General features: G+C 36.3%; 1 protein-coding gene across 2 annotated transcripts in view; it reads left to right on the forward strand.

The window, feature by feature from the left end:
• Nucleotides 1-830: 830 nt before the first annotated feature.
• LOC139954923 (NLR family CARD domain-containing protein 4-like) overlaps nucleotides 831-14652 on the forward strand; it is a 38140-nt gene continuing 24318 nt past the window's right edge. The window contains exons 1-3 of one of the 2 annotated variants that reach the window (XM_071954915.1): nucleotides 831-990; nucleotides 2818-2950; nucleotides 3339-4855. In XM_071954915.1, coding sequence (XP_071811016.1) covers nucleotides 2929-2950; nucleotides 3339-4855 — 1539 coding nt within the window. In that variant the 5' untranslated portion in view covers nucleotides 831-990; nucleotides 2818-2928. The remainder of the gene's footprint in view (nucleotides 991-2817; nucleotides 2951-3338; nucleotides 4856-14652) is intronic. The other variant, XM_071954913.1, reaches the window with a different exon arrangement.

Raw genomic sequence — 14652 nt, forward strand, 5'->3', positions numbered from 1 at the left:
GGATCTACACTTGTACCTTTTCAGCTGAATAATACCATGTGGACGGGGCCCTTTTGGGCCACTGTCTGGGGCCCCATGCAGTCAGATATTGCTGTTGTTGCTACAGCAATGTAATTAGTCTTGCTGAGAGCATCCAACAAGTTTTGTTTATGTACCTTTTCAGCTAAATAAATTAGTCAACAGCTGGTTGGTCCGCATGGCCCATTCTTAGGGCTACTGTTTGGGCCCCTATGCAGGACAAAGTTACTGTCATTAGTGTTTTAGTATACCCCAATGTGTAATAGTTCAAATGCAAAAGGATTTACCCTTCTACCTTTTCAGCTGAATAATTCCATATGGGCGGGCTTCTTTTGGGCTACTGTCTGGGGCCCCATGCAGTCAGATATTGCTGTCATTGCCACCATGATGCAAGGTACCCTCCTGGGTATAAAACCCAGAAACGTGTGTGCTTGTACCTCTTCAGCTAAATAAAAGCATATTTTGCCCCCCTTCCTATTTTGTGACCCCCTCACCTAACATGCAGGGTGTGCCCCGGCAGCAACACATTTTATTGAAGCTTGGTCACCTACCAACACAATCAGGCCACCAAACCTTTTGTGCCTCTTCAGCTGAATAAACCTTCTGGGCTCCTGGACTATATGTACAGCAGGTACTTTACAACGGATGATATGACAGAATAAACACAGCAAGGCATAAATATCAGATATGAATTGTATTATCAAATAAAGTCTTTGATTGTGTAAACTATAAAACATGAACTTTGAAACCAGTTAAACTATATACTGATTCCTATCGATATCTATTTAGCGTCCAGGATCGTATGTTAGAACGTCACATGACCTTCACGACGCCATCTTGTAAATTGGATGTTCTTCATTCCTGTTTCCGTACGTTCTTTTATTTGTGATTTCATCTGTCATTTAAGGATTAAAGGATTCTAGACTTAAATTCTACTCTGGATGATAAACCCACAAAGCGATGATCGTACTGGTAAGTAACGTACAGGAGACAGTAATGGTGTGAAGCAATATATGTACTGATATACTTAACAGGTTATATACATGATATACTTAACACGTTAGTAATAACACAGGCTATGTACTGATATACTAAACCTATCATTAATATCAGAGGCTATGTTAAATTTATGACAACATATTACTATATATATATATGGCGTCTTCAAGGCAATTTCAATGTATAAGAATTATAATCCATGTCTGTGTGATCATACTTCAATGTCGATTTCATTAATTTGAAGGGAAGAATTTTAAGCTCATGATAGTCAAACTCTTAATATGTAAATCCTGGTTATTTAATAGTTCATTCATGCAGCTACAACATATCTCTTCCAATCAGGACATGTGCTATCCTTTCACTTAATTGCTGTCAGACCAGATCATAAATATACTAACAGTGAGTCCTGTCGAAACAGAAATGTAGAATTGTAATACTTTCATAGCAGGCCTTGCGCCTTTAGGCTTAGGTCCAACTCAAATGAATGAATCGAGATAGAGACCATGTAATAGATTCCTCAAGGTATAGGTTTATTTTCAGATTGTAATTATATGCATGAGAGAGATGCATTTGTCTTACTTCTATCCGTACGGAACATGGAGTAAATTATGTGGGAAGAATATGGACCATTGGATCAGTTTTACTCAGATAAATCTAGTGGGAAGTTCATGGAACATGTTATAAGTTAGGTCTATATGTGGGAAGTAAAGAGAACATTGAATCAGTTAAAATATTCTTAACCGGTGGATATGTGGTACTTGTCAGTAAAACAACGTTGAAAAATTACATTACTTTTAAACTCTACAAACTTCCTGATAATTAGGAAGAATATTAAAACAATAGAATAAGCAGATTAAGTTTAAGAGTTTTAACTGATTTTTAAGATTTTTTGTTTTGTATGATAGCCATCACGTGACTGATATTTTTGCTCTATAAGGGTGACGAGAAAGATGGATGGTAAATGCTATTTTACTGAAATATTAGAACTATATAAATCATGTGAGATTCAAACTAATATAACTTGTAAAGGAACCGTTACAATTCGTTTCCTCTGCCCGAGTCTCGGTCGTGCCGCAGCAGTTAATCTTGGGCTAACAATTTTATCCTGGTAGGCTAATACTAAGCACAGCAGTGTGTATTGATAACAGTGTGTCATTTCTCTCTAATTTCATCAAAGGTGACTGAGGTTACAAAAAGCTTACTGAGGGAATAAATACTCAATTAGATTTGATCCTCAACGTTAATATTTCGTCACGTGCGCTTTGTGTTGCTGCATTATACACATTAAATCCACATTAGAAATGTTTCAAAAAGAAAACAGATTTTAACCTTACTTTATGCAATGAACCTTGACTTTAGTCAAACATATGACGTACATTTTTATATGATGTCACTGTCGATTAGAATCGATAAAATCATACAACCTAAATCAAGCAGATTCTGAACTTGCAAATAAATAACCGTTGTGTCTATGATTAAGAGAGAGCCTCGCAATAATTGTGAAGCCCGCCATCCAAACTGATATTTTTAAAGGATATCATGAATATTGATAACAAAACAGAAAGTTGATTTTTTCAGGGCGGGTTCACGTTAGATTACTTCAAAGGTCGAGTTTTTGTGTAAAAAATAAACAGTAAATAAGAGATAAGGAGAGATTCACCTTCAAGTAATCTTTGTCGGGCCAGAGATCTGTTGGTAAAGTGACTGTTTCTGTTGACTTATAAAATTATACATTGATTTATGATAATTTTGTAAAGTTAGTTTTTAACCAAGCATTCTGTATCAATATATATTCAACAGATCATCGCTTTGGAAGATAATCATGGATAATATTAGTCAAAGGAAAAGAAAAGTGAAGACCCAAGTTTATCCCGCCAACCACTCACGAAAGTTATTGTGACGTCATAATCGATGGAGCGCCTTACAGTGCAAGGTTTGTTGTAATAACATAGTTTTGTATTAGTAACGTAAGCATAAGAAAGCTATTGTTTAAATTAAACATTGATAAGGATTTTAGCCTCAGCATTGATATTACTCTTACAGTATATGATCGAAAGTTCAACGTGATTTTTTTTTTTATTGTTTTGTTTCTACCTTATTAATTTGACCTAATCGATCGGAATTGTTAAATGTAGATATGAGCGCATATAAAGCGATATAAAATTGCATATTACTCCGATTTTACTGGTATAATTTTGTCGTTCACAGTGACATTAAACAGATTGCCACCGTAATTGTTTCCAGTTATATAAGCACTGACACGCCCCAATTTTATTGACCAAAAAGTAATGTTTACAAATCAAATTTTGCCATTTTTTCAGACAAAAAAGCCATACTCATCAGTTCTCTGAAGAGCAGGTATAAACTACAATATGACGCAATCCAGCCCATACCGTACATCAAGGACAGACTATATTGTGTTGACAAGGTATTTGTTGAGGGCGGTACAGAGATCTGCATAGTTAAAGGAGCGACGAAGGAGAAAGAAGGAACATGGGTACGTGTGGATTCGTACAACGATATCTACACAGACCCTCGTATGAAAGCCAAACGGCGCATCATAGAGGCAGAAGCCGGGTATGGTAAGTCAACAGTGACCCTACAGCTCGCCTATGATTGGTGCAATGGTGTTAAGGATTCACCTTTTAAAGACGTAGAGATTCTAATTCTTCTCCGGTTGAGGCAGCTGAACAGCAAGATATCTATCTATCAAGCAATTAAACTGTTCTTAACACCGAACGATCCTCGTATCAAATCTTCTGATATTAAAAATATCATTGAAAGTTGTTCTTCTGTTAAGGTACTCCTGGACGGGTATGATGAGTTTCCTGATAGGGACGGAACCACCGGAAGTGACGTAGCACGTATCATTACGAGAAATCTGTTTGGGAATATTGACGTCACGCTGACCACCAGATATCTTCCGAAGGACTATGACAAATCAAACACAAAATATGTTAGGTTAGTTGGCTTTGACGAAAAAGCACGTGAGCAGTACATTCGCAAGGCTGTTACTGGGGAAGACGAAGAAAGCGTTGCTAAAATTAAGCGCGATTTGAAAGCAAACCCGATTTTGGATGACCTTTGTCAAGTACCTCTCTTATTTGCAATGTTTTCTCACATGACCCACGAAAAGACACATTTTCAGAAATTTAAGTCAGTTACCGATTTCTTTCGCTACATGATTAAATGTTTCCATAGTCACAAGAGAAACAAATCACTGGACAAACACGCAAAGGAACACATGAGCGAATACGAAATGGAACACGACGAACTGAGTAAAGTAGCATTTGAAGGTCTCTGCGGTGAAAACAAACAGTTATCATGGCGTAAGGATGGACTCTGTACACGACTAGGTCAAGGGTTTTGTCAACATTATATTGCAGTAGGTATCTTGGTAGAGGAAGAAGTGTCTGCTGAGACAAACGAACAGACTTCTACTACAGACATACAGACAAGGACTGACTTAAGGTTCTACCATCAACTATTCTGTGAATGGTTTGCGTGTTTCAGACTGGTAGAAATTGTAGTTGCTACAAGAAATGCTGAGCTGAAGAATATTCTTGATAAAGTGGATCCATTTAATCTTCAGTACCTCTATCGATTCACATGTGGGATTAGCTCAGCAGTTGGGAAGAGAATAATAGAATACTTGAAGAGCAGGAAAGACGGTGATAAGTTTGCCATCCTCTGCATCCTGGAACAAACTGGTGAGGTAGATGGAATCAAGGACACCGTCAGGGATCTGTGTTCAACGGATGTTAACATAAAGTCCGACGACAGCAAGCTTCTTCAGAGATCCACCATCCAGCTCTTGGAGATTGCATCTAGATTTGATGTAAGTATGTCCATCATATACATTAGTTTCTGTCAACTATACCAAAACAATGATGTTGATTGATTAACTAATTATACAAAAACAATTAATTTCAACAACAACATAATTTAGAAAAAAAACCACTTCATGAATGTTTACGTTAGGTTTAGTGACTGACACCTCTAAGTAAATGTATATTACGTTAAACTACACAGCCCACCAAGAGAAATTCACAAATTATCAATGTGTTGTTTTATTTAAAATACATCTCGTCCCGTCGATGACTGCTTCGTTATGAGATATCATTAAAACCTATTGGAAGTATAAGCAAAGATAGTTCAAGATTTATGTCTAATGAAATACATGTCTCACATAATCTAGACAGACAGCGTTCCATCCGATCTTAAAATACACGATTCAGATCTCTAAAATATGTAAAGAAAACCAAACTGTTAACTTCAAAGGGACAAAGAGTTAATGCAATGAACCCAACAACTGAGAGATTACTGATCGAATCTACACAAGCCTATGCAACAATTTGCTTTATTCACTTCTCAACATGGCCTTCTACAAAACGTGGAAAGGAACATAAGATTCGATACCGTACCATTCACCGGTAGTTATGTGAAACCTGTAGTGAAAAGAATGATTCAAACTGAAATGCTATACAACACTCAATCACAAAGAACAAAGTAACAGTGTAGATTGATTCCACGATATATTCGAGTTTTCTTATGGATATGTTGTAATTGACGCTGCAGGAAGGTTGATAGGGTATATAGTTTTAAAAATTTCGAAATTAGTGTTTTCTTGACGTAGGGTGTTCCTATCAACGTATTGGACACTGTATGGCGGTAAAACAGGCTAATGTATACCTTATCAGTTAAAATTTGTCTTAAAGGGTAACTCTAGGCATAATTTTAAATCTAGGGTAAACATATCCCTTATACAGTAGTTATCTAGGGTAGACATATCCCTTATTGTAATCTAGGGTAAATATATCCCTTATAGTAATCTAGGGTAGACATATCCCTTTTTGTAATATAGGGTAGACATATCCCCTATAGTTATCTAGGGTAGACATATCCCTTATTTTAATCTAGTGTAGACATATCCCTTATAGTAATCTAGGGTAGACATTTCCATTATTGCAATCTAGAATAGAAATATCTCTTATTGCAATATAGGGTAGACATATCCCTTATTGTAATCTAGGGTATACATTGTATTAAGGTACATTGTAAGGTCACTTTAATTCATGGAATTCACTTGTTTACTTTTATTCATTTCTATAAAAGTAAAAGTGTTATAGACATTCAACCTGGACTGTCAGCAATGTGTTTTAATGTTCAACAACATTTCCATATAACATTTTAAGTACCTAACATCATCCTTTTATTTAGCATCAGGTATTAAAAAAGTCTTATTACTTATTTTATTCGACGTTTTGCTTTTGATTTACAACCAGTACAAACATGACAAACAAATATTTAGTTCTTTAATTTCCACATAAAAATATAAATACATATTAGACTGCATCACTTTAAAACTGGCCGCGAAACAGTGAATTATGTATTTTGCATAAGGGGTTGTAAGGTTGGAATGGAGCCACAGAAGTGGTGTTTATGTGATCATCAGAGGACCCCTGGTGGTAATACAGGAGTAGAGTCATATTTATTGTAGTGCGCATGCGCGCTACAATATTGGGATTACTCGCCCGCTCAACCATCTACATGGCTGGCTAGTGAATGCCAGCTCAACATACATTCTTCATAGCAATCTCAAATTCGCAGGTTCGCTACCCAAGAAAAAATCCAGACCCAGATTTGCAAAGAACTGTGGCGGCGAACAGTTAATTCTGCACACGTAAAGAAATAGATATCCTTGAGTAGCATACTTCTTTAAAACAATACGTAAAATTCTCTACTTTGGTTTTATTATTCTCGAATTAAACAAGGTAGGTAATATTTGAACGCATTTGAGTTAAAAAAACATCCTGCAAAAATGTTGCAAGCAACAAATGTTAATCGTATTTATCCGCAACGACTCGGTGTTATTTGGTGATCTCGGGCACGAAAATCTAGCCGGTAATGTCATGGCATTATGTACTACAAAGTCATAGTTAGTTTCCATAACTAGCGGCTCCGTACGTATATGGCGTATATTACGTGTTTTGGATGATGAACCAGGGCCAAGAAATCGACCAATCAGTGTTATATAGACCGGCGATTGTTACAGTGCAATGAGAGACTAGACCTACATTGTATTCGTTAGAATAATCGTGCATTAGGCCTTCGGTGCAAATCCCCGTATGTTCGTAAAATTTCGCTAACTAGGCGAGGATCATAGAAATTAAAGTATGGAGAATGACATGCGACATGTACTGAAACACCCATCCAACTGGCGGCGCTTTGCTTGTACGACAAGAAAGTACCGGCGCGTAATACAAACCCTACGTCTTTGACATAACTCAAGTGATAAGTGCCGTATTTGGGTGCTAAAATATGTGGCAGTGGACTGTAGTTTCACAGGTAATTCTTAGGAAGCGATAGTAAATGCAATTAAATATGAATCTAATTTCTTTACTAGTGTCGTCTGTTCAGCTGCTGTATCGTTATTCACTGGACCCTGGATATAGTTAGCCTAGAAGCTAGACGGGCCACAGCTTTCCTTTCTGATGCGATATAACTAAAGCCTAGTTTAAAAATTGTTTACACCTCATGTTACATAAACCGGTATCCCTAAGTATTACACAGAATGAGGTGTGTGTGGGAAGAGGGTGGGGAGGAGGGACGGTTGCCTTTTCACGGCATTTTTTTAGGGACAACTAGGCTATGTCACTATTTCAGTGGAACACTAAAATAAAACAAGCAAGAACATTTTTTGCATGTGCCTCTCAGACACCGGAAATGACCCTTTCCAGACATTAAAAGATTCACAAACACTCCACTTACTCGAGTCATTATAGAGGCGAGAAAAAATCAAAGTTGGTTCTTAAATCAGGAGTATAGTACTTACCACTATGGTCGCCATAACATGTCTCTGTTCTGCAAAGTACATCTACTCTTTCAGAAAAAGCGGGTATCATTAAATTCAGTTTCAAAGTCGAATGCAAAATGCATATGTGAAGACTTAAACATGATGTGGCTTTTTGCCGTACACCACAAAGCGCCCTCACTTTTTTCAAGGCTTCACTTCTTAAACAAACGGCGATAAACTGTGCATTCTTCCTAATTGAATTCCTATGACGAGGATACAGTAACGTTAATATATTGTTCAATGTGACCAATCAGTGTCCAGGAATGGGTATTCTCTGTCATGTCCGGAATAAGTATTCGTCGTGATTGACAACCGTTAATGAGCTTGGTTGTCCGGTTAATCTGTGATGGTGTTAGTTATAATTGTCTTCGTTTATATTGCAGTCGCATGCTAGCTAGAGTAACTTTTAAGAAATATAGCCTAGCTATGGTCTACGTCAAAGGAACAAAAGCCGAACTGGCATATTACAGTTGTTGTAGTTATTTGTAGATTTTATCACATATGCAGACTGGATGTAACATTTACCTTCCATACACGACGTCCGTGAATGTGACCTATGCTGCTTGGGTGTATCAAGTCTGTATCAAATGCCGTTTATATGACTATAATGAAACTAATCTGTGTCTGTTAGCTCCGGCATATCATGTTGTTATTTGTTTTAGAAAAGGCCAATATAATAGGGACAAGATATTTTCTATCTTCATGGCCCTTTAAAGCTGCCCTAAAAAGTTCATCGGGACGCATCTAGAATATGTTCCTCGATCTTTTCCCAATTACAGTAGAAAAAAATACATCTTCGTTATCCATCGTTTTAAAACCAGAAGATTTAATACGTAATGGAAGTGAAGCATCTTATCTTCAATCTGTAAAGATATCTAGTCATATATTGTAAAAATGATAATATCAACTAACTATGAAACAATTATACGATACCACGGGGTGCACGTCTTATGATCTTTATATTTGTTTGTTGTGTAAACAGTGACTGTCATACAACGGTAGTAAAGTACGTTATAAATTAAGTGTGTTGTGCAGGCTAAGTAAATAGCGATAACAATAGGCAAGCTAGTTCCTGATAACGAAAGGTAGGTTAGATGTGGAAAAAAAAATATGTTAATATTAATATAATAAGTTTATGATAACGATAGATAGATACAAAAAGAAGGATCTTCACATTAAGAAGAAAAAAAAAATTACAGAACGGGAAGCCCTGTTTGAAAAGTTCCCCTTTCTCATGTTCTGATATGAACAAGTGAAACCGGTTTTATTTTCTTTCTGGAAATCACTGGATTATGCTGCTGGAAAACATTTGTTGCTTTAATCATTTTTCTTCAAGTTACAATGGATGACACTTTATTGATTTAAAATTTACTGTTAGCTGAAATTTGAGTTGAGTTTATCACATTGTTTTCACCAAGCCAATGATTTTTTTAAGTAAATTCACAGGTCTTTCGCTCAAGTCATTTGATTTTATTGTAACTCAAGTCACAAGTCAAGCTTTACAACGTAACAGCTGCAAGCCTACTGAAAATCAACGACCGATGCTCAATAAGGTATCTTTGTCAAGTGTTGCGGTCCTGTGTATGAATTTCTTTAGTGAGCTCTTGTCAAAATGCTGTGGAGAGATTTCTTTGCTACAAGAGTAGTCAGTCATATACACTGGGCAGCAACTAAACTTCAATGTAAAACAAACACCTTTACTCTCTCTCTCAATACGAGAGTGTAACGTTAATACAAAATCATGAACTGACTATTCTGTACACAGACTAATCTTGTACCACAATGGAGGGCAGGGGAGGTGCAGAGGAATAGTTACGGGAGGGAATAGGCCCTCAAATATTTGCCTGCCTTCCTCTGAAAGGATCAAAACTGGAATGATAGAGGTATACGTTATATATGAAACATTATTGTCTAGGTTTCTTTTTTTTCTGTTTTGGTTGGATTTAGCTGTACCATGTGGCAACATCTGCTCCGACTGTCATTACTAAGTACGCAATATAGTTTGTAAGGGTAGCCTATTGGCTCAGATGGAACATTGATCACAGAAAATTATGTTAAAAGATGCTTTGTCTAATTTACTCTGCTTACCTCGACTTTCGACTATTATTCCCGAAAAGAAAAATGACTTTACATGTTGCAATTGTGTGGTTTTATTTCTAACATTTGATTTTTTTCTATAGAACAATTTACAAACTTGCGACGCTATATCGAAATTGTAACGTTTTATCATGAATTTTGGACGTGTACCTAGAAATGTCGACACCAAACGTAAACTGAGAATATGAATTTAATTAAAAATCGATCGTTTGATTAAATCGTATTGTTTCGCTAACAAAGGATCCAGCCAAATGACTCAGTAATGCCTTAAAGTACAATTGCAGAGCAGTGGAGCTGGTGTCGTCGACACTGAAGAATGTCACAAAATGTATGTCTTGATCTAACAAGTGAACTAAGGAAGATGTGATAATGCACCCCCAAGCCCCTCCCTCCAGCCAGTACCCCTTCCGACTCACACACCTCCCTTTGACACTCAATGTATTCAGCCTGTCGGTGCAACGAATATCACCTTTAATTTGGGTTATTAATCATTAAAATCTCAAGAACACTCCGTCTTCCACGCCACCCTATTCCATGATACTAAACTACTGCGTGTACAGAGCTATGCGCTGAATATTAGGAAAGATAGAACAGACACCGTTTATAACCATTACACCTCACCCCCTCCCATCCCTACTTGTTCCACGAAACTTGAAGACATTACCATGTGACAACCATCTCCCGTTTAAGTGATATACAGTTGTGATGTTACAGAGCACGTGACATGTCTCCATGCTGTGGGTCACATGTTTCATCTTACATCGAGTGGAATATAGGCTTACTGTGTACTATGGAAACTGTGTACAACTATTACATTGTATGCAAATACTAACAATATCAAACAAACAGACAAGTCGTTCCAGGCCTAAGGGAGACGATAGGGGTAAGTCAACAGTTGAATAACAAACTGTTCTTTGAGAAATTTGGGAGCAATATACTGTTTGATGATAATAAAAAAATACACTCATATGTAGCATGGTTTAGATTTCAATTCTAACCAGTACTCTACATACGGAGTAGTAGTACAACATACTTACTTAGTTTAATAGTTCAACTATAAACGCAATGTATACCAGAAAGTCACGTGAGTAATGCATACCTATGCAAAGAGGGTCGAAGGTCAAACAAACTTCACTTCTGCACAATTATATTTATTCTGACTGTAACCAACAATTTACATTCAACGACCTTTGTCCTCCATGAAAACCAAAAGGGAGCATCTGCTCACCCAGGTCTACCAACAAACGAAGTTTAAAGTTCAAGTAACTTTCACTTCTTGAGATGTCCTGTTTAAAATGTTTGCAGCATTTGAACTCTGGTGACCCCAAATGACCTTTGACCTCCATAAATGAACTGAGAACAATTAATTACTAAGAACTACCAAAATACTAAGTTTATGGTTCAAGCAACTTTCACATCTTGAGATATCGTGTTTACATGGTTTATAGCCTTTGACCTCTGGTGACACCAAATTACCTTTGACCTCCATGAAAAACGAAAGAGATGATTTGCTATTCTAGGTCAATTAACAGTCTAAGTTAAGAGTTCAAGCATTTTTTACTTATTGAGATACAGTGTTTACAATTGTTTTCGCCTGTGACCTCTGGTGATCTCTCAAATGACCCTTGACCTCCATAAAAAAAATAAAAAGCATTTACTCACAAAGGGCTACCCACACACCAAGTTTGAAGTTCAAGCATCTTTGATTTTTGAGATTGTCACATTCACACACACACATACACGCCATCACCATCAAATAGATTCCTTCGGCCTTCGGCAGGGAATAAAAGAAGCTGGATTATAATTTACATAAAGCTTAATTATACAAGTATAAATGAACAACGAAAAACTGGCTGGGAATGATCAACAAACAAAAGAAGATTTAAGTTTAAACTGTTACACACAAAATAATCAGCATATCATGAGTAATTATAGTATACATAAACAGGAGAGAGTATTAATACATAATTAGCCTCAACTAACCGTCCTTGAAATTCATTGTATTTTCAGTTAATTTTCTGTATATAAAGGCAAATATGAATTGGTAAGGTTGGGCCTACGTCATGGACAGAACCGAAGTACTACAGTCTCTGGCCCTATACACCATCCATAGTTCATTAATATATTTATCACTCAGCCGCTTGAGGTAGCATTGTTTATAACACAACCACCATTATTTCTATGTATTACGAAGACCAACATTGTACTACAGCAGTATTGATAGAATTAGAAATACAACCATATATAGTAATGCAGAAATATGACGGTGAAATGTGACCAGAAAAAAACATAGAAAAGTATAAACAGAAACAAAGAATATGATAGTAATGTTGATATATGGTTAACGGAAATCAACGGCTAAGATTCAATGCACAAGGGCCAAGGCATCTCTTAAGTTTGTAAAGTGATGCCGGTCCGGTGTATGGCAAGCATCGGAGAGTTTCAGTTACAATATTACCAATAAATACCAATCAACCCATTATACATACCATGTACGCCAATCAACCCATTATACATACCATGTATGCCAATCAACCCATTATACATACCACATATGCCAATCAACCGATTATACATACCATGTATGCCAATCAACCCATTATACAAACCATGTATGCCAATCCACCTTCCAATGCCAATCCACCTATGCCAATCCATACTTCACTTATTCCAATCAACCCATATACTTACCATGTATGCCAATCAACCCATTTTACATACCATGTATGCCAATCAACCCATTATACATACTGTGTATGCCAATCAACCCATTATTCATACCATGTATGCCAATCCATCCATTATACATACCATGTATGCCATGCCACACATTATACCAAAACATGCCAAACCACCCAATATACATGTATACCATGTATGCCAATCAACCCATTATACATACCATGTATGCCAATCAACTCATTTTACATACCATGTATGCCAATCCACCCATTATACATACCATGTATGCCAATCAACCCATTATACATACCATGTATGCCAATCAACCCATTATACATACCATGTATGCCAATCCACACATTATACAAACCATGTATGCCAATTTACCCATTATACATGTATCACTTATTCCAATCAACCCATTATACATACCATGTATGCTAATCAACCCATTATACATACCATGTATGCCAATTCATCCATTATACATACCATGTATGCCAATCCACACATTATACCAAAACATGCCAAACCACCCAATATACATGTATACCATGTTTGCCAATCCACTCATTATACATACCATGTATGCAAATCAACCCATTATACAGCATAACTACATTAATCACATGCACATATTAGCACAACTTTTTACACGTCATGCCAACATCTCATCCCCCCCCCCCCTAAAGCAAAAAAAGAGATAGTAACTTAGTTATTACATTTTACGGTTAAAATAAATAATATAGCACATTTAAGTAACTAGTCAGCGAACTATCATAGCATATTCTGACAAATGTGGAATACTGTTGCATTTAAAAATCATAAATGAAGAAAAATAATTATGAAACAAAGATGGGCACAAGGGGAAGGGTTTAACAGAAACCATACCAATTAAAGATATAAATCCATCAGACTATTAACTTAGAGATGCTAAAAATGCACATCTCACACAAACAAGAAAAGTCATCTCTACTGGAAAGTCAGCGTTAGATAGTACATCAGTGATAGACTGAAGACTTGAGTAGACGTACGTCTGAATCTACAAAAAAAAACGTGAATAAAGAATGATAACAAACTCTACAAAGATAGAAAGTGCCATTACTATTATGTAACCTTTTCTAGCAGATTCGATACTACTGTATGTGACTGTGCTATGCAATCTTAACAATATAAATATTTGTCATTATTGGAGATTGGGTTCTCAAAGTTGTAAAACAAAAGAATGGCTTAGTGCAATATATGTATTCAATGAATAATATAATGGATAAAATCAAGGTATATTTGTTTCCACTGAGTATTTCGTGATGGGATCAATACAATTTGTGTTTGGGGCTAACAAGGTGAATAGGCTTTGCATTGTTATTCAATGCACAAAACATACACAGCAATACAGTAGCATGTCAACGCAATGTTCACAGCAAGATTGTAGTATGTAGCAAAGCACCATACCAATGTACCAAGAATTGGAAAGAAATATTTTTTGTGCATTCCATACAAAATGAAAATTAATAAAGTGACCTGTATCTGTAATATCTTGTTAACCAAAGACGAACACCTATATCTCAGGTTCTGATAAATAACATCTCATTTGGTATAAGTCTGTCAATAAGTCATATCGAAACAGTTCGTGCTTTGACTTGTTATCATTTTGAAGGGTGAAAGGAAAGGCTGGTTTAAGGTCTAATTGATGCCTTATTGTATAATGTCACAACATGGGCTCTACCCCAGGAGCTTGACCACCTTGTTGCAAGATATTTGTAAAAATAAAGGGTACATAGATTCAAATATGTGCTATGTTTTGTCACTCTTGAAACAATCTTGAAGATTTATCAACTGTATATGTTGAACTGCATATACATGTTATATCTTCATATACTGTATACTTCAGAAATTTATTGTAAAAGTATATACATTAGTTGCTCATAGTCAGGAATCACCCATTCCTTCTTGATTTTTATCTTGATTTAGGTCCCCACGAATACATGGTAGCAACCCTG

The sequence above is a fragment of the Apostichopus japonicus genome, chromosome 17 (assembly GCF_037975245.1).
Source record: "Apostichopus japonicus isolate 1M-3 chromosome 17, ASM3797524v1, whole genome shotgun sequence".
NCBI classification, from domain to species: Eukaryota; Metazoa; Echinodermata; class Holothuroidea; order Aspidochirotida; family Stichopodidae; genus Apostichopus; species Apostichopus japonicus.